This window comes from Terrapene carolina, unplaced genomic scaffold (assembly GCF_002925995.2).
Source record: "Terrapene carolina triunguis isolate 2854851 unplaced genomic scaffold, T_m_triunguis-2.0 Scaffold120, whole genome shotgun sequence".
Taxonomy (NCBI): Eukaryota; Metazoa; Chordata; order Testudines; family Emydidae; genus Terrapene; species Terrapene triunguis.
Window position 1 is genome coordinate 9,960,761 of NW_020664471.1, and position 20,834 is coordinate 9,981,594.

At 42.1% G+C, this 20,834-nt stretch overlaps 2 protein-coding genes across 2 annotated transcripts in view; one reads left to right on the forward strand and one right to left on the reverse strand.

The window, feature by feature from the left end:
- PIGF (phosphatidylinositol glycan anchor biosynthesis class F) overlaps positions 1–3,893 on the reverse strand; it is a 45,233-nt gene extending 41,340 nt beyond the window's left edge. The window contains exons 1-4 of the mRNA XM_024210693.2: positions 3,787–3,893; positions 2,244–2,494; positions 1,361–1,452; positions 25–141 (exon numbers count right to left, since the gene is read on the reverse strand). Of these exons, the coding sequence (XP_024066461.1) occupies positions 25–141; positions 1,361–1,452; positions 2,244–2,471 (437 nt within the window). The 5' untranslated portion in view covers positions 2,472–2,494; positions 3,787–3,893. The remainder of the gene's footprint in view (positions 1–24; positions 142–1,360; positions 1,453–2,243; positions 2,495–3,786) is intronic.
- A 124-nt stretch (positions 3,894–4,017) lies between these two features.
- Positions 4,018–11,045, forward strand: CRIPT (CXXC repeat containing interactor of PDZ3 domain). The gene is made up of 5 exons (XM_024210696.1): positions 4,018–4,132; positions 4,537–4,602; positions 6,545–6,599; positions 8,044–8,147; positions 10,572–11,045. The coding sequence occupies exons 1-5, from the start codon at positions 4,117–4,119 to the stop codon at positions 10,634–10,636; spliced, it is 306 nt and encodes a 101-aa protein (XP_024066464.1). The 5' UTR covers positions 4,018–4,116; the 3' UTR covers positions 10,637–11,045.
- The last annotated feature ends 9,789 nt before the right edge of the window (positions 11,046–20,834 follow it).

A 20,834-nucleotide genomic window follows, 5' to 3' on the forward strand; every position in this document is an offset into this window, starting at 1 on the left:
GTAAGGAGGAAAATGAAAACTTACCCATTTTTACTGAATACCCTTATCCATGCTTGGATGTTTGGTCCCAGCATACACAAGCAGTGTAAAGTAGTAAACGTAGATAGAAGTACTGCAAACAGAAATGTCTCAAGCACTGACCTATAAAAGGAGGGATATAACAAAATTAACTAAAAAAGATTAAGAGCAAGGAGTCTAAAGTTTAAAAAAAATGCCAGCTCCATTAGAAAATGTGCATACCTTCTTAAAACTAATCTAGCAAGAGAAGTTTCTTCTGTTCAGCCTTTAGGAATAAAGGGAAAGGAATACAATATCCCCAGATAGCCCCATATCCGCTAAACAAACTAAAAAATGTAGTAAATCATCTTAAATATTTGGGCCCTGTACAACTTTAACAGACACACTGGTAATTTGTATGGATAGTCACTTTTGAACTAAAGTATCCACTGATTTTTTTACTTTCCCAAACCTTTCATCTTTCTAGTTTGACTGTGGAAGCAGATAACGAGCTTTACCTGCATGATGATGTCATTACTCAGCATCTCAATGCCACTTCCAAACAGCAGCCATGACAGATGCAAAGCAGGTTTCCCCCTATAACTTACATCCCAAATGCTAATATGATAGGAAGAGACAGCAGAACATGGGACATTTATACAACTACAGTAGAACCTCAGAGTTACGAACTGATGAGTCATCCACACACCTCATTTGGAACCGGAAGTATGCAATCAGCAGCAGAAAAGACCTCCCCACCCCACCCACCTAAAAAAGGCAAAATACAGTGCTGTACTGTTTTTAACATAAACTATTAAAAAAATAAAGGGAACATTAAAAACAAAGTTGACACAGTAAAGAACTGTTTCTTTGCTTGTTTCGTTTACATTAAAATGGTTAAAAGCTTCCTTTTCTTCTGCATAGTAAAGCTTCAAAGCTGTATTAAGTCAGTGTTCAGTTGTAAACTTTTGAAAGACCAACCATAATGTTTTGTTCAGAGTTATGAACATTTCAGAGTTAAGAACAACCTCCATTCCCGAGGTATTTGTAACTTTGAGGTTCTACTGTACTGCAACTTTCCCATGCAGTTTTAAAAAAATTTTTTTTTTATCATTTTTCCATGTAGATTATAAAACCGAATGAGCATATATTAAAAGGCAAGTGGTCAGCTGTCTGTTTTTAATTCCTACTAGTGCCTGCCTCAAAATGTATACAGACAATGGGGTGAGGTCCTGCCTCTATTGAAATCAATGGGAATTTTGCCATTAACTTCGTTTGGGTCAGAATTTAATCCAAAGCCTTTTAACCAATATTTGTAAGGAGCTTTAAAGCTTTTAGGTGAAGATAGGGTTTTCAGACTTACTCTATTAGTGGTGCTCCGTAAAGAACGATAATTCCATGAAACAGTATACATGATATGAAGAAGAACACACAGCATTTTAGAAATTTGGTTACCTAAAAAAATAACACTAAAATATCAGGATAATGCTCTATAAATAGTACATTAAGCAATATATATTCTTCATTTTATCAACAGCGTTCCACTATGCCTGCCTTGGAAACATGCCAATGAAGTTATTACATTGGGCTATGGCTGAAACTAATCATTTAATATACAAGTTTTCCTGTGTTTAATGTTTTAAAGCACTATCAGCTTAAAAAAATAAAATCACACTTCAGTTTGAAAATGTGTTTTATCTACTGTAGTACTATTACAAACAACACCTACAATGACTATAACTGAGAAGGAAAACATGAAAAAAAAATGTTTCCCAGTTTGTTTCCCGTGTACCTTTGTGTTGTATGCTTCTTTTATTGGAATGCATCTTCCACAAAGTACCAAGGAAGATTAAAAAATAAACAAAATATTTTAAAAACTGGCAGAGAGACTCAGAGACATCATAGTATATAAAACTATATTTGACTCCAACTACATTTTAAAACTGACTAGATTTCAAGAGGACAGTGCCACTTTCAGAAATGGGTATCTAACTTTCTACAATCCTGTAATAGGGGTTTCTCAAACTTCATTGGACTGCGACCCCCTCCTGACAACAAAAATTACTACAGGACTCATTTCAAAAGGTAATACACACTTACTCAGATCATTTACAAAGGCCAAGATTTGACAACCAAGCACTTGAATGTATTTTGTCCTTTCACTTTCCTCGCTGATTCCTTCAGTAAAAAGATAGTCAATCCTCCCTCAAAGCTACTAGCATTAAGCTAACTATACGAAGTCTTACCTTGTGAGCAAATGAAATTCTCTTAGAAGATGGATTTGGTTTAAGTATTATATACAAGATTATATTTACAGTAGTTACACAAATAGAACAGATGCACAACCAGATAAGGTGTGTTCCCAAAACTGAGAAGTTCTCCAAGAAGAGAGGTGGAACAATAGTTGTTAGGCTAATGGACAAAACAGAGACAATGTGGGCAGACAGCAGTCTCTTTATTTCTGTATCTTTCATGGTGTTCTATCTTGAATATCCACCTACAATAAAGCAAACAACATTACTGTAGTTAATTATTGAAAACTTTAAGAGGGAGGAAAAATATTTTTCCTGGTTAGAATGCATAGCAAGATAAATTATGTGCTGTTCTAAAACAGAAAACTCAGTTTAGGAGCAATCATTATGTTTCATTCCAAAACAGTTTCAGAATAAAAAACCAGCAATGAAATACTTTAAAATTGGTTACCCAATGGTTCAAAAGCTGGCTGAACCTGAATACTCACACAGCCTAGATGATGCTGATTCACTGCTGATTAATTTGATTTTGAGACAACTAATAGAAACATTTTTGATGATTTTTTTATATATAACATTCCTCTGAAGTGTTTGCAACAACACTGTGATATACTGGTTCCCATGTTGAGCACAAAGAGAAACTACATACAAACAAAATGAAACTCAGCATTTTCATTCTCCATGTGAACAAAAGCACACACAGAGTAAACAAAAAGTAAACAAACCGCACAAAAAACAAAAAGCAGATTTGAAAAAATATTTGCTTTCATAATTTACAGTGTTAAAACATGGGGCCATGGAAAAATATATATAAATTATAAATTGATGGAAACCCTTTAAAGAGCAGATGCAATTTTCAACCTTAACTATCCACTTCTAGTCAACCTAAATTTGTAACTGTTTGCGAGGTAGGGCATTCAAATAACTAAGATTTAACCTTTACTACATACAACCAAAAAGAAACTCAATAAGCTAACTCTTCAGCCCACCCTCTCCTGATTTTCTCAGATATATGGGGAATCCTGGTTTTGTTTGCCAAGACAAAACAATTACTCAGTCTTATAAGATACACTGGGGAGGGGAAGGGTTCCTGCTTAATATTATTCTTTGTAACCTGTAATTGGCAACGGATTGTGATAATGTTTCCTGCTACAACATCTGACGCATGGGCCATGCTGACGTTTGCATCCCCAGGCAGTGACAGGTCTGCACCGCAGGCTTTGGGCCATCAGACAATTTGCAGAGGAGCAAAATGCCATGACCTGCCTTCGTCTTAGCCTATGTGCAACGTGCCTCAGCCGGCACGTGACCAGGATTCATCCCCGAATTTGGTCAGCAGCGGGAGGAGCAGCCTACGGAAGAAAGGAGTCAGGTGGGGGAGCAGCAGGAGAAGCAGCCTGCCGGGGAGGGAGACCAGTGGGGGAGCTGCCTGGCGCGGGGGAAGCAGCGGGAGGAGAAGCCGGCGGGGGGAGGCAGTGGGGGGAGAAGCCTGCGCAGGGGAGAAGCCCGGTGGAGGTAAGGCCGGTCTTCTTCTTACCTGAGTCTCACCCATGAGGCAGTGGGCGGGGCTACGCCGAACGTGAGGTCAGAGATCACGGGGCTCACCTGCCCCTTCGCTCTAGTCTCTGCGTCGGTGGCCGCGCGGCGCGCGTTGCTCAATGCAGTGGAAAGAAGGGCGGAGATTGACAAGTGGTGGCGACCAATCAGGCTAACTTGCTATGTGATTTGGGCAAACCAGTAGGCTGGGTCCAGGGGGCAGGGCGAGGCGGAGGCCGGAAGCGGAAGCGGCGGTTTGTTTACGTTTTTACAGTTGCTGTCTCCCTGCGGCTGCCCGGCAGCGGAGCCTGGCGCGCGGTTCGGACTCAGCATGGTCTGCGAGAAGTGTGAGTCCCCGCGGGCGTAGGGCCCTGGCGCAGCCCTCCCCCCCCCCCCCCCCCCCCCCCCCCGGCTGGTAGGTGGGGACCGAGACGGGCATAGCTAGGGGCTGAACGGCCCCGGGTTGTGTGGAGCACCTGTTGCTTGGCGCCCATTCGAGGTTCGCGCCACTGCCTCTTGGCTCTCCCTGCTCTCGCCTTATGCCCTGATCCTGTGTCACTGCTTCTGTGGGTGAACAGGCCTCTCTCGCGAAGGGAACCTATGGAGCCAAGCCCAGCCCGGCTTGCTGAGCCCTGGCTTCGGAAATACATATTTCATGACATTTGTAGTGATCAGCAGCATTTGCTTACAGGCCTTAATGATAACTAGGTCTCGTCCCCCCCTCCCCCCCCCGCTGTATGATCTGTTATAGGTGAGAAGAAACTTGGCACTGTGATTACACCTGACACATGGAAGGATGGAGCAAGAAACACTACAGGTACTGCATTGAAAGAGTTACTTAATTGAGGAAGAATTTATGTTCTTATTACACAAAGAGATGTCAGTAGATAAGCTGGTCTTCCACTTCTGTCCTTCGTTTAAGTCAGATTCTTTCCCCCTGATAATTCAGTCTATTGGGAATGTAACTACTTTGCTCTTCTGTGGTGCTGTATGTATTTCTACTATATCGCAGTACGAAATAATGATGTGTGTAAACATGGACTAAGAGGTCCTGTCATCTCACATCTTAATCCTTGGGGTACCCTGTATTCATTTTTTTCTACCCATTTATTTGCTTTAGTCCACTCACCCTCAACATTTTACTTTGCATCCACCTTCAGACTAATAGTCCTGGTCAGTATTTCACTTAGTTATTCTTGAGTATTTATAAGTATTAAACACTTTTTATTTTATATTGAACTATTACATATTTAGCAGCTAAATGGAACGTGAGCCCCAAACTAACAAACAGATTTAAAATGGGGTATTGGGGTGTAATTAAATATGACTGCTCATCCTTTTGGGAGGAAGAGAGAAAGGAAAGGACTGCCTGGTGGTTAAGGCACAGAACTGGGAGTCAGAAACCCTCGGTTCCATTTCCAGCTCTGTCACAGACTTTCTGTCTAATATTGGGCAAGTAACTAAGACCTCAATTGTGCAGTGAGCCCTGTGCAGTGCTGTAGTCCACCCACCTGTGGCTTTACATACCAATTCTTTGAAGTCAATAGGAAAAGGAACCAGACCTTTTCCCATTTTTTCCTCCTTGACCAAAACCTGTATCAAATTAACTGTACAATGGAAATGAGAATTAATATATTGAGACCAAATTATAGTTTGTAGAGATTCTCTGATGGAAGTTTCTGTAAATGTACAAAATATTGAGTATGCATCCTCTAAGACAGAGGTGAGCAAACTACGGCCACCTGCCTGGCCCCGGAGCTCCTGGCCCGGGAGGCTAGCCGCTGGCCCCTCCCCCGCTGTTCCCCCTCCCCCGCAGCCTCAGCGCATTGCGCCACCGGCGCAATGCTCTGGTGGCCGGGCAGTGCAGCTGCAGAGCCCAGCCTGACATGGTGCTCTGTGCTGCGCAGTGGCGTGGCTGGTTCCAGCCAGGCGGCACAGCTGTAGTGCCGCCAGCTACTGGTGCTCCAGGCAGCGCGGTAAGGGGGCAGGGAGCAGGAGGGGGTTGGATAGAGAGCAGGGGAGTTCGGGGTGTGGATAGGGGTCAGGGCGGTCAGAGGGCAGGGAACAGGGGGGTTGAATGGGGGCAGGGCTCCTGGGGGGCAGTCAGGAAGGAGGGGGGTTGGATGGGGTGGTGGGGGACAGTCCGGGGACAGGAAGGGGGGTGGTGGATGGGGCAGGGCACCCAGGGGGCCATTAGGGAACGGGGGGGTTGGATGGGGCAGGAGTACCGGTGGGGGGCCTTCAGGGGGTGAGAAGAAGGGGGGGATAGGGGGCAGGGGCCGGGCCACGCCTGGCTGTTTGGGGAGGCACAGCTTCCCTAACCGGCTCTCCATACAATTTCCAAAACCCGATGTGGCCCTCAGGCCAAAAAGTTTGCCCACCCCTGCTCTAAGAGTTATGTTTTAATATACTGTCTCCAGGCAAGCTGATTGAACTGAGTCTTACGTTAGTCACAACTGTTCATGTCCTTTAGATAACTTTTCATTGTTTATAATATATTGCACCTCTGCTACTTTTAGTGTATAGTAGTAGTAATGTGACTAAGTAATATGAGAACTCAATGTGTGTTCTATTGGATTTTCAAGACTTATGACATTCCTGGGCTCTTGTTTTGAATGAACTTTTCCCCCTTATTTGATCATGCCTGGGGGGGGGGAGGGGCATACGAGTGTGTCTTTTTTTTTTTAATTTATTAAATAAGCTTTTTACAAATGACTTTGATATTAGTCAGTACATTGGTTTATCTTTCCTCTATAAAGAAAGTGGCGGACGAAAACTAAATGAAAATAAGGCACTGACTTCAAAGAAGGCAAGGTTAGTATTGCAATTTTAACTTTACTCAGATAAGAATAAAGGTCTCATAAAGTTTGTTCTGGGGCCAAAACTTGTTTCATGTATTTCTGAGTAGTTTTTAAAACTAATATACAATTCTCTTTCTATTTGTCTCACAGAACAGAAGCTATTTGAGGCAAGGACCATGCAATATTATGATGCTATAAATATTTGTAAACAAACGTATGCATCTTCAGACTCGTCTTGTATTGCTGTGTTCTAGGGGGAACATAGCAGTACAACTGCCCAAACTTTGCAATGCTTAAATCCACCCTAAACTTTCATATATCTGCATAGTTGTGCACTAATGTCTTCTTTTAGATTTGGAGAGGAAGGGTTTGATATTGTTTAGGAATTGGGAGATCTGGGTTCTGTTATTGCAAGGGTGGGCAAACTTTTTGGCCCGAGGACCACATCAGGGAATAGAAATTGTATGGTGGGCCATGAATGCTCACAAAATTGGGGTTGGGGTGTGGAAGGGGGTGTGGGCTCTGGGATGGGGCTGGGGATGAGGAGTTTGGGGTGTAGGATGGTGCTCTGGGCTGGGACCGAGGGGTTTGGAGGGTGGGAGGGGGATCAGAGCTGGGGCGGGGGGTTGGGGCATGGGGAGAGGCTCAGGGGGTGCAGACTCTGAGCGGCGTTTACCTCAAGCGGCTCCTGGAAGCAGTGGCATGTCCCTTCTCCGGCTCTTACGCGGAGGCGCAGCCAGGCAGCTCTGCACACTGACCCATCCGCAGGCACTACCCCTGCAGCTCCCATTGGAGTGCGTAGGAGCCGGAGAGGGGCCATGCCGCAGCTTCCGGGAGCTGCGTGGTGCGGCCCCTGACCCTGCGCCCCAGCCAGAGCGGGGTCAAGCCGCGTGGTCCGGCCCAGCGCCCTGGCTGGAGCGGGGCCGAACCATGTGGTGCGGCTCGCGGGCCGGCTTAAAACAGCTCATGGGCTGTAGTTTGCCCACCCCTGTGTTATTACGTCTGACAAGACTTTCTGTGAGACCATGAGTCACTGAGAAACCGCTGAGTGCCTGTTTATCCACTTGTAAAATAGTGTGATAGTTGTTGGCCTCACAGGAGTTTTGAGGCTTAATTCACTTTTTGCAAAGTGCTTAGAGACCATTAGATGAAAGGTGTGGAAGTGCAAAATATTCTATCATTAATAGTTTACAAATAAAGACTTGCATTTGATCAGCTTTGTCTACACACTGCAGGGGTGTGCAGTGGGCCATATGATTAGCTTCCATATGCCATATTTGGCCTTAGGACTCTTTGAATGTCTCTCTCCACGGCCATAGTCTTTCTACATTGTCTGTTCATAGTCACTCTAAGTTCAGTGATTTTGCCGTTATCATGATGAGGCGGATGGGAGTATTTTCTCCTATGACTTTTACATGTACGTCTAATGTGTGGAATATTTTATTTTTTCATCCTAGATTTGATCCTTATGGGAAGAACAAATTTGCAATATGCCGGATTTGTAAGAGTTCTGTTCATCAGCCAGGGTCTCACTACTGCCAGGGATGTGCTTATAAAAAAGGTGAGATTTATGTAGCTTGACTTTTCCTTCCCCATCCAGCTTGAATTTAGTGCACAAATGGAACTCCACTTGTTTTAATTTTTGGCATCAGAAATAGAGCTGAAGAATAATTCAGACTTACCTTGGTAGGTTTATGGAAAACTGTTATTGAAGGTTGCTGTTGCTGAGCAACTTCATGATCTCTCTTAATATAAAATAATGTGATTGTGTTTGAAATTTATTTAGAGATTCATAGATTCTAAGGCCAAGAAGGGACCATAATGATCATCTAGTTTGACCTCCTATATAATGCAGGTCATAAACTTCCACCCCAAAATTCCCCAGAGCATATATGCAGTCTTAATTTAAAAATTCCCAGTGAAGGAGGATCCACCATGACCATTGTTAAAGTGTACCAATGGTTAATTAACCTTACTGTTAGAAGTGTACACCTTATTTCCAGTCTGAATTTGTCCAGCTTCAATTTCCAACCATTGGATCTTGTTACACCTTTGCTGCAGTTTTCCCATATAGTCTCAAATTTTACTTTATATTTAATAGTCTCACGCCAAAAGAAGTTATCTTTAGGTGCTTGTAGCATACAAGCCTCACAAGGCCTCTGATTCTGGCTGTGTAGTACAAAAGGAAGAGAGGGGAACCCAGTTTGTGAGAGAATTGAGTGATGGTGGTTCTTGAAGAGCAGATGTCAATGGCTGTCTTTATGGCTGACTCTGACTTCCCATGAATCCAGTTGCAATTTGTGGCAATCAGATGGAGCAACCATATGCCACAATCAGTAGAAGTATAATGCAAATTTTATTGAAGGAGACTTATTGGCCCAGTTATACAAGTACTTGGTCCATTGTAAACGAAACTTGCACTAAGCTGAAACTGAGAAGTAAAAGTTAAAGATCAAATCTTCAGCGCAAAGAAGCAGACTATTGTAATGCATCCATTATGGTATATACAATAGTGTTTCCATACCGTTGAGCTGGGCACACACAGGGGTCAGTTGATGCTCCATTCCTGACTCTAAACTTCCTAGCTCTTATTGGTTTACAGCAGACCTTTAATTATATTCAAGGCTGTCAAGTAATCGCAGTTTTGCCAGCGATTAACGCAAAACAAATTAACTAGATTTTTAAAAAGTCATGATTAATCACAGTTTTAATCACACTGTTAAGCAATAATAGAATACCAATTTAAATATATGATAAATATTTTTAGATATTGTCTACTTTTTCAAATATATTGATTTCAATTACAACACAGAATATAAAGTGTACAGTGCTCACTCTATATTATTTTTATTACAATTATTTGCAAAAAAGATAAACAAAAAGTAGTATGTTTCAATTCACCCGATACAAGTACTGTAGTGCAATCTTTTTATTGTAAAAGTGCAGAATTTGTAGTGGATATTCACCCCTTCTTGTCAACTGTTGGGAATGGGCCAAATCCACCCAAATTGAATTGGCCTCGTTAGCACTGACCCCCCACTAGGTAAGGCAACTCCCATCTTTTCACTGTATATTTATACCTGCTTACTGTATTTTCCACTCCATGCATCTGATGAAGTGGGTTATATCCCAGGAAAGCTTATGCCCAAATAAATTTGTTAGTCTCTAAGGTGCCACAAGGACTCCTCGTTGTTTTTACTAAGACAAACAAGTTTGTTTACATTTATGGGAGTTAATGCTGCCTGCTTCTTTCTTACAATGTCCTTTGAAAGTGAGAACAGGTGTTTGCATGACACTGTTGTAGCTGGCGTTGCAAGGTATTTACATGCCAGATATGCTAAACATTGGTATGACCCGTTATGCTTCGACTTGTAGGCACTACAATACTTGTATGAGGTGAATTGAAAAATACTATTTCTTTTATATCTTTTTTTACAGTGCAGATATTTGTAATAAAAAATAATGTAAAGTGAGCACTGTACGTTTTGTATTCTGTGTTGTAATTTAAATCAATATATTTGAAAATGGAGAGAAACAACCAAAAATATTTATAATAAATTTAAATTGGTTTTCTATTATTTTCTAACAGTGCAATTAAAACTGCGATTAATCACGACTGTTTTTAATCTCATGATTAATTGAAATTATTTTTAATCGTTTGACAGCCCTAATTATATTAGTTATATATGTTAATATTTTAAATGTTAGTGATTTATCCATAGTGTAGCTGTATCATTGAGAAATAAACTCCTTTAGCAGACATAATATCACTACTGCATGATTTGCCATTTCTTATAAAAATCAAGAGAGTACACAAACAACTTGAGAATGAGAGCTCATTCTACTCATCCGTCAACTTTTCCTGTTTGACAAATTTTTGGAAGAGACACTCTTTATAAAGACTTACAGCCACGAAAATCGTTGAAAAGAAATTTACCCAAAAAAGACTCTTATATGACTTGCACACCTTATTCTTCATTTTTAGGCATCTGCTCAATGTGTGGGAAAAAAGTGTTGGATACCAAGAACTACAAACAAACATCTGTCTAATTATGTTAAGTGAGGATTTTATGCACTTGTTTCTGAAAATCTTTGTACAGTTTAACTTCTAATCTAAAATAGCTTGTGAATATTATTAGAGAGTAATTTGTGTCTGAAGAAAAAACTGAAAGACACATTTGACCAGAAGTCCAAGAGATCTGAGTTTTATTATTTTAGCACTAAACTTACTGATGTTTAAAAATAATGGTTTTACACATATTGATATAGTACTGAATTGCAATGAGATGTCTACTTAGTGTTCAGATCAAAACTACCACCATCATATCTCAGATTCTCAGACTTTGTATTCCTGCTAGTCCACTGTTTTGACTCGACCGCTTATGTAATAATGTAAACATTTTGTAAATGCTTAAAATATGAGATCATGTCAACTCATTAAAGTTGTTGTTTCTGTTCAGTTTTCATTTACTTTATTTTCTGATAACTTTATGTATTTGTAACTTTCCACATTCAAAAATGAATGGTTACAGTTTTGCCCTGCACTGAGGAATGTTGCTGTGTAGGTATAAACAACACTTCGTTCTTGTTGAGACTTCTCATTGGTTTATTAACTGGAGTAATGTTGGTCAAATTACAACAAATGATTTGAATGCTAAATAAAAAATAAACCCAACACATTACTACCGGTAATTTAAATTAATAACTGCCAATTTACTTTAATTAATGTTACCTTTGCAGCTGAGGGTAGGTAGCAGAATGCTTTAGAATATCTTTTCAAGTCTCCTCTTTGAGATTAGTTATTACACCCATTTTGCGCAGGGATGTCTACTTGCTCAAGACAATAAAATGAATCTTAATGCTAGTCCCCTGATATTCTTCATGTCCTACTGTAGCTGGAGTGTGGTCTTAAACAGCTATTTTGGAACTAAGGTTCTTGAATGCTGTGCTACTATAAATGCTTCAATAGAACTATGAAAAGTGACCTTCACAAACTGAGTAGGAGGGACTGAAGCTGTACATCCACTTTCCTGGGAAGGAGAGTGCTTATTTGAGAGAGAGAATCTAGAAATGGTATGTTTGTAAACTTGAGCACACAGGTCCGAACTTTGGCTGGTGCTCTTCCTTATTATAGTATTCTTACTGGCCTGTGGCTAATCATAGAAGGTTAGGGTTGGAAGAGACCTCATGAGGTCATCTAGTCCAAATCCCTGCTCAAAGCAGGACCCACCCCAACTAAATCATCCCAGCCAGGGCTTTGTCAAGCCGGGCCATAAAAACCTCTAAGGATGGAGATTCCACCACCTCCAAAGGTAACTCATTCCAGTGCTTAACCACCCTCCTAGTGAAATAGTTTTTCCTAATATCCAACCTAGACCTCCTCCACTGCAAGTTGAGACCATTGCTCCTTGTTCTGTCATCTGCCACCACTGAGAACAGCCTAGCTCCATCTACTTTGGAACCCTCCTTTAGGTAGTTGAAGGCTGCTTTCAAATCCCCCCTCACTCTTCTCTTTTGCAGACTAAATAAGCCCAGTTCCCTCAGCCTCTCCTCATAAGTCGTGTGCCCCACCTCCCTAATCATTTTCGTTGCCCTCTGCCAGACTCGCTCCAATTTGTCCACATCCTTTCTGTAGTGGGGGGCACAAAACTGGACCCAATACTCCAAATGTGGCTGAATAGAGGGGAATAATCACTTCCCTTGATCTGCTGGCAATGTTCCTACTAATGCAGCCCAATATGCCATTAGCTTTCTTGGCAACAAGGGCACACTGTTGACTCATATTCAGCTTCTTATCCATTGTAATCGCAAGGTCCTTTTCTGCAGAATTGCTGCTTAGCCAGTCAGTCCCCAGCCTGTAGCAGTGCTTGGGATTCTCCATCATGTGCAAGAAATATTAATAAAAGTACAACTATCGTGAGCTAAAGGACTGTTAACTATTTGTAGCAGCCTAAATCAGGAGAATGCTCTTCCAAAGCTACCAGGACTTGTAGGGGTTTTAAGTCTTTAGAATCCTCCTTTCTGCGCCCACTGAAGTATCACTTAAACAGTGATGGTATCATATGCGCCATCTACAAGTACACAAGGATTTATTTTTGTTTCCTTATATGTAATATGTGACTATTTTAAACCTATATTTTTCTAAGGGTCTGTGTATGGGTTCCACCTTCCGCTCCTGGAAACCCTGGCTGGTAAGCCTTCCTTGTGAATTAAGCAGCACACATAGTCCACCAGGGTACCTCCACCAAGCATCTTTATTATTGTTTATATTCTAGGTACATCCCAGCAGCTATATGGAGTCTCTTTCTATTCCTTGGTTCAGCCTTTTATACTGCTTGCTTTCTTCTCAGCGCTATCCAGCTGGTGAGATAATTACCTCATTAGCTCATCAAGCTTCATACAGGTGCAAGTGATCCCTTCTACCCTTCCAAACCCAAACTACCTCAGTCACTCCTACTCTAACTACACCCAGTGCCAGGAGTGTTCTAAGTGGCTGGCTTCCAGTGGCCTCAAATTATGGCGGCTAACATCACCCCATCACAGGGTCCCTCCCCTTGCTACCACTATCCCTTTTTGCCTGATTTGCAACTCCCTTCAGCTATCACTCAGATGTTTTCATTCTGTGAATAGCTGTACTTAGTTTAATTTTTCTCTTGCTGTCACAACTATTACTGAAACAACTTCATGACTCACCCAAGAAATACTGCTAACTGTTGGTGGTGATATTTCCTGATGGGAGGTGGAGAAAACTGAGCAATGAAGAAAACATTAGGCGTGGCAAGCCATTCTGTTTGCAGCCTTTCTTCTCCAAACTACCCTGCTGCAGCAGAGCTAGATGCAGGTTTTGTGGGGTGCTGTATTGACATAAGCCCCTGCTGGCTGTCAGTATTCAGTATAGAACAATAGCAGGGGAAGGGTTTGGCAACCAGGCCAGGGATTAAAGAACTTCTAATGAGGGGGATAGGGAACAAGGGAAATGAAAATGTTAGCTTTTGGGATGGAATATGACAGGAGTGTAGATCATATGTCTTGACAGTGACCTCAAGTAAGTCTTTTGTGGTGGGGGGTGGTTTCCCCACAGGAGTAGAGCCCTGTGCAGCTACACACTTGGATAATGGAGAGGGCTGGCCCAGTGCTTCAGAGTGGTGCCTGTTACTAACTTTTGTATGGTAGTTTGAATGTATCCCTCAGAGCAGCAGTATCTGCCACTGCCACATTTCATACTCCTAGTAGAAAGAGGCCATGGTGATGGCTGTAGTAGTGGTGCTGTGTCTCAGCAAGTTATCTTTTGACAAAGACCTAAAGAAATAAGTGATGGAAAACATTTCAAGTTCCTTTCTATCCCAGGTAGGGAAGTGACAGTAATGTTGCTATGCTCAGCCAGCAGTCACTGGTTGAAATACACTACTTTTACATCGTGAGGTGTGCTTCTACTCCTGTGGAAACTACCGGGCCAAAAAATGTGTAAGTGCTCTAACATGACAGTTTTAAAACTTCTGTTTGCCTTGTTTGCACAGAACTGATGTGTCATCAAAAACTGATGGGGAAAAGACTGGTATTCACAAGATCTTATAGGCACAGTAATTTCTTTAAATGCCCTAATTTCTTCCTTTGCCTCTGCCAAGCCATGCCTTGACTTTCTTTGGAGGCAGTCTTGGATCTTCCATCTCCCTGTTTTAGGGAGAGCCTGGTAAAAGCATGGTTATTAAATTCAGCAGAGCTCTGCTGATTTACACCAGAAGAAAATGGGGCCCCATGGAAGAACAGTGTAAAATCAAGTCCATTAAGACACCTACGATGCATCTTTTTAATTGGGTAACACTCAAAGTGCCTCCCATTTCATACCCTAGTCAAAAGCTTCACCCATTTAAAAGTTCAGACTAAGAGTAGATAAGGAAACACCTCTTTCTGTGTAACCAACTCCAGTACATAAGTCTCTAACTTGAAAAAAAAATCTTGTACTGTATGTCAGGAAATGTATGTTTTCTCTGTCCACTGTTAGAGCAGAAGCTAAAGTGGCATATTCTGAAAACTAGGATGCGATGCAGTATCTGCCCTACATCGATGAATGGAGGGTTAACAGGAGTCTGATATCTCAGCCCACTTTGCTGCACCTAGAGGATTTGTCAGGTTTGATTTGTTGTTAGATTCAGCTGGAGGGGAGGTGGGTCTTCATAAAAGAAATCAGTGAATGCTACAGGTGAAATCCAAGAAAGAGACCCAGTAAAGAGGATTTCCTTCTCTGGGGAAAGCTGATGGAAGAAAGCTATAGGGATGGAATCCCTATGAAGGCCCTGGAAAGGGGGCAAGGATGAGAGAGACAGTCCTGAGGGTTTGTGTTCCACTCAAGAGAGAGCAGGAGTTGGCAGGACCTATGGAGAAACCAAAGACCTGTGAACTAGAGGAAAGACTAGAATGAGTGGAGAAGCCCCATGAGGGACTCAGAGATAGGAAGTGGCCCAGGGATACAGTAGCGCATCTGAAAGCAGATCTAGCTGTTTAATATAGGGTCCCTGGGACCAGAGGAGAGGATGAAACTAGGTTCCCCTATCAGTCCTGAGGAAGGGGCATACAAGGACTATTGAGCCCAGAGTGAGGCTGAGGATAGAGCCTCAAGGATGGGCCGAGGAATAGCCCAGAAAGGGGTAGCGGGATCTCTTGGGTTGTTTTTTGGACTTTTAGATGTGCTTTTCTTACCCCAGGAGGGTGGGATTAAAATGTGACCTGGCCAGAAGGCTGAGGTGTGAGAAGAAAACTCTACGGGACTGGAGTGACTGTCAGCAGGGGGTGTTAGAGTGGAAAAAGCTACTACACCTGCCCAGCTATGTGGAGGCACATGCTGCGGTGAATCAACTTTTTCACATAGCATAAATGGGAATCTTTTACCTTGATGAGATAAAATCAATGATGTTAAGAGACATTACGCTCCTACAGCAAGAGGAGATTATAGGATGCTCATTTCCAGTTTTCTGTCTGAAAACAGATTGTTCAGTTAGTCTGTTCAGGCTCACATGCCTGTTACTGGCTGTACCTTTTCCAATTCTAGTAATATCATTCTTATTTTCTGTGTTCTCCCCAGGTTAAAAGGTATTTCTATATTATTGCTATGTTCCTCAATGTGTCCTGTTCAGTGTGCTGATGAGATCTGATTACACATATGATTGCTCGGTGTTAGGAGTTGGACTTGCAAACCGAGTAATTCTAATCACATGAAAGAATTCAACTGGATTTATACTGTGTTGTGACGCATGGCTAGAAAGTGTTAAACATCCTGCAAAATAAATAACCCTCAAAAGAAATGTGGCGAGATAATGTTTGTGTTTTTGTGTATTTATATAGGTATGAGTAGGGTTGACAATGTAATCAACAGTCCCTGTCTGTGCTGTATTCTGATAATTCAGAGGTCAAAAGAACATCCTATCATTTAAATGAATTGTAAACACGGGGTATCTCGGTATTCATCTCTCTTTGAAATGTACTGTGAATGGTGGAGGAACAAGCAAATGGCCTTATGTTAATTCTATAGCTAAGTACGGGTGATGGACCTCCTTCAAAGTCATGCTAATTACCTTTTGAACTCCAACTTGTCAAAAGACATGAAATTGTATAAAAGATCTTTGGGTCCTGATTCTGTCATCTCAGATCTGCTTAGGCTTCATCAGGGGAAGTTTGAGTCACAAGACTGAGGTCCCAGTTATGCTGGTATGCCCTGAATATGAGATTTGGACATTGGACTATAACCTATGAACTATTTATGAAAGAACTCTTTGCAACTACAAAGCTCACCATCTATCCTATGAATCTGAACCTCAATGAATTGAACTCATGTCTGTATGTATATTGATCTTTTAACCATACTCCCTCTCTGTTGTTTTTTAATAAAATTTAGTTTAGTTAATAAGAATTGGCTGTAGCGTGTATTTGGGTAAGATCTGAAACATTCATTAATCTGGGAGGTAATGTGTCCGATCCTTTGGGATTGGTAGAACCTTTTCTTTTATATGATGAAATAAGATTTTCAGAAATCATCATATTTGACTTAGGTACCTGGATGGAAGCCTGAGGCTGGATCACTTTAAGGGAACTGTGTTCCTTGGACTTCTGAGTAACCAGTGAGGTAATAAAGAAGCTGTTTTATGCTGGCTTGCTAAATCTAGGTCGTCATGTGTCTGACGAAGTGGGTATTCACCCACGAAAGCTTATGCTCCAGTACATCTGTTAGTCTTTAAGGTGCTACAGGACTCTTTGTTCCTTTTTACAGATCCAGACTAACATGGCTACCCCTCTGATACCTAAGTATTGGAATATTGACTAGCTTTTTGGGGATTGTCTGCCCCATTCTTTGCAGTTCATCCTAATTGAGTGACCACAGCTGGCTCCCCACTAGGACCCCGGTCACATGTGTATTTGCACAAATGAGCTTTATGCTAATAAAGAAGCACTTCAAAAATTATTGCAAAAACCAGTTTGTACATATTAAGTTAAACCCTACAGTTTGGTGTACTCTGGTATTTATAAACCAGTCTGCAAGGCAATGGTAGGATTTCCCATGTGTAGAAATGTGATTCCCACCTTTTTTCTTTCAATTGGATCAGAATGTGTGAAGTATGTTTCCAAATTAGCCTGCTCCACATGTGTTTTGATTTCCAACTAGATTGGGACTTAAGTTGATGGACTCAACTCCTGGATTCTGTGGCTATGTACTAAATGGGTGTTTTTCATTACACTATATAAATACCCTCTTTTGTTTTCCTAATATTTACCCATCTTTACTTCCAAAATGTGATTGTCCATAGCTTTTTTGCTCAGTCATACAAAGTGAATGTTTTTTGCATTCTGTAAATGCTGGGGTTGAATGTACTTAAGATTTCTTTTGCTACCCACTTAAGAATCATTATGATTATTCTTATTTTTAAAGTGTTTTACTGTGTTTGTATCTGTTTTATGACCATATCTCTAAACATACCGACATCCGAACAATATGCTGCTGTGTGGGTAATACACATCTCAGGATAAGTAGGGGGTATTCTTCTTTTGTACTGCATGTATGCAATGCTGTATTGCACTAAGTAACTTGTGCTTGCATGGCAGCTTTTATTTGAGGTTCTCAAAGTTCTTTAGCCTCAACAGCCTTTTGAGATAGATAAGGTCTTTTACAAATGGGAAACTGAAGCACAGACAGGTCACACAGGGTCAAAGCTAGGAACAAAATCCAGGAGTCCTGCGCTCCACTCCCCTTCTCTAACCACTTGAGCACACTGCCTTTAACCATCGTGTGGCCCAGTGCCTTCATTTACTGGAGAAGGTTTAGTATCTTCAGTGTCATTTCAGTTTTGTTCAATCCTTGTTGTGCTGGTTTGACGTATTGAGGAGTGTGGGGATTCTTTTCAAAGCCAATCTTTCCTGCTATTTGCTCCACTCCTGATTCTTCTCCATTTCCTCGTTGCACCCACCCACTCCATTCCCTTTTACCAGCCTTTGTTCTTCCCCACTACTCCACCTTTCTCATTTTACCAATATCTACTCCTTATAATAGCCCCACTCTTGATCCCGTTGATTTTGCTTATGTTCTACACATTTCTTCCTTATCTATTTTAGAGATTTACACAATGGCCTACCACAGTAGTATCTGAGTGCTTTCTACATAAAATCAGTAGCAAAGTTCCTAATAGACTTCATGGTGTGTCTGGCACTTCCCCTTCTCAGCGTGAAAACTCTGCTGTGGGTAGGATTTTTTAATATTTGTTTTGTTGGTAGAGGTTTGGGGAAGGGGTCCGTGTTGTGAATGCCTTTCTTATGGTGGAAAGGCATTTTTGAAGATAAAGGTTTTGTAGCATTTCCTAACAATGGTCAGACTCTGTAGTAGCCTAATCTTTTGAAGTTAGAGTGCTTGCCTTTTTCCCCAGCTCTCATGTCTTTATCCCCCTTCATGTTTTTCCCATCCCTATTCTTTGGCCTGAACTTTATTGCAAAACTCTCCTATTGCATCCACCCTTCATTTGAGCCCAAAAATCTAACTAACCACACCCTCACTATTCTGACTTTGATCTTCTGATGTAGTGCGTTTTGAACTTCCTCTGTTTCACTGAAATGTGTCCGTTTCCGTAAGTGGATCTTCATAGAGTGTTCCATCTACAGAGCCCCACATTGACAGGTTTGTTCACAGAAGTGACTAGCTTCTTGGTATTCCAAACGTTGACTTTCCAATTTCTCTTAAAAACATAATTCTTGTGCAAAGAACTTAAGGAGGTGCAGCTGTTTATTAGTAAATGGAAAAACTGACAGTGATGTGTGATAAATCCACTTTATGATCAACCAGTGCTTTGTTCTGAATGGTATCTATTCATTATCTACTTATAACTGTAAGCTCCTCAGGGCAGGGCCATGTCTCCTGTATGTGCCACACAGCAGCTAGGGCACAGTCAACAAATAATAATGTAAATTAGGAGTCCCTAGGATCAAGGAGAAAAAGGTCCCAAGCATCAAGGAGAGATGCACTGACTCCATGTAGGCAATGAAGAGGTTAAAGATAATGAAACCATTCAATACAAACATTTTTTGAATATTAAGATTCTTTTTTTCTTAGCATATTGTGCAATGGAGACTAAAAGAACACTGGTAATGGGATTTTGCTGTTTGTTTTTAATGTACTCTTTCCAGAGATGATCAGCCTACCATATAATTCCCTAAGGTTATATAAGAGACTTGTATTGACAGATTTAGTGGGATTAGTGCTTTCTCCAGTGCTGCTGAATTTCTATATGGTTTCTGCTACTTGTGTACTCCATGATCACTTGATAGAGCTACGTTTGAGCAAAGTGTAAATCATGGCTTGATAGAGATTAGTGGGAGAAAAGAAAGGATAAGCTATAATGCAAGAAGTGTTGCTCTGCACACATCAGTTAACCAAATGATACCCTAATAGAAAATGTTAACGGAAGTGTCCTTACTCAATCCACAGTGCGTTCTAGTTCTTTCACATGCATGTCAGCTGCAAGCCATGACCATTCTTTCATCCCAAAGGAGCTCAAAGCACTTCACAGACTAGATGAAGGAATCACTTCCCCTGCCACTGAACTGTTCTGTGGCAGGACAGCATGCTACATAATAATAAGACAGAAAATAGCCTATTGCCGTTATATAAATGCATGGTATACCTACATCTTGAATACTGTGTGCAGATATGGTCGCTCCATCTCTAAAAAGATGTATTGGAAAAGGTTCAGAAAAGGGCAACAAAAATTATTAGGGGTATGGAACAGCTTCTGTATGAGGAGAGATTAATAAGACTGGGACTTTTCAGCTTGGAAAAGAGACGACTAAGGGGGGATATGATAGAGGCCTATAAAATCATGACTAAGGCTAAGTCATGGGTATTTTAGTAAAAGTCATGAACAGATCACAGACAATTAAGAAAAAAAAAAAGTCATAGCCCTGTGACCTGTCCACAACTTTTACTAAAAATACCTGTGACTAAATCTTACCTGCTGGGAGGGGGGTACTCCTGAAGACTGCTGCTGGGGGGGGAAGGGGGAGCCCAGGGCCCCACTGCAGCTAAGGATGGCCTGGGGCCCCCTAATATGGGGGGGGGCACAGCCCAGGGACCCGCCACCACTCCAAGCAGGGGGGTGGCCCGGGAGCCGCCATCGCTCCAGGTGGGAGTGGTGGCCCGGGGGCCTCGCTGCTGCCGCTCCAGGTGGTCCTGAGATCAACCACACCAGCACTGCAAAATTCACAGACAGCGGCGGCTCCAGGCACCAGCACAGCAAGTGCGTGCCTGGGGCAGGAAGCCGCGAGAGGCGCCCTGCTGGTCGCCGTGAGTGAGGCAGTCAGGCAGCCTTCAGCAGCATGCCTGCGGGAGGTCTGCTAGTCCTGCGGATTCGGTGGCAATTCGGCGGCGGGTACGCCGAAGCCGCGAGACCGGCGGACATGCCGCCGAATCCACAGGACCGGGGACCTCCCGCAGGCATGCCGCCAAAGGCAGCCTGCCTGCCGTGCTTGGGGCGGCAAAAAAGCTAGAGCCGCCCCTGTTCACAGAGGTCACGGAAGCTGGGACCTCCGTGAATGATTCGCAGCCTTAATCATGACTGGTATGGAGGAAGTAAAAAAGGAATTATTTACTCCTCATAACACAAGAACTAGGGGTCACCAAATGAAATAAATAGGCAAATTAAAATTAAACAAACAAAAGGAAATATTTCTTCACAATGCAGTCAATCTGTGGAACTCCACAGCAAACTTGCAGGTA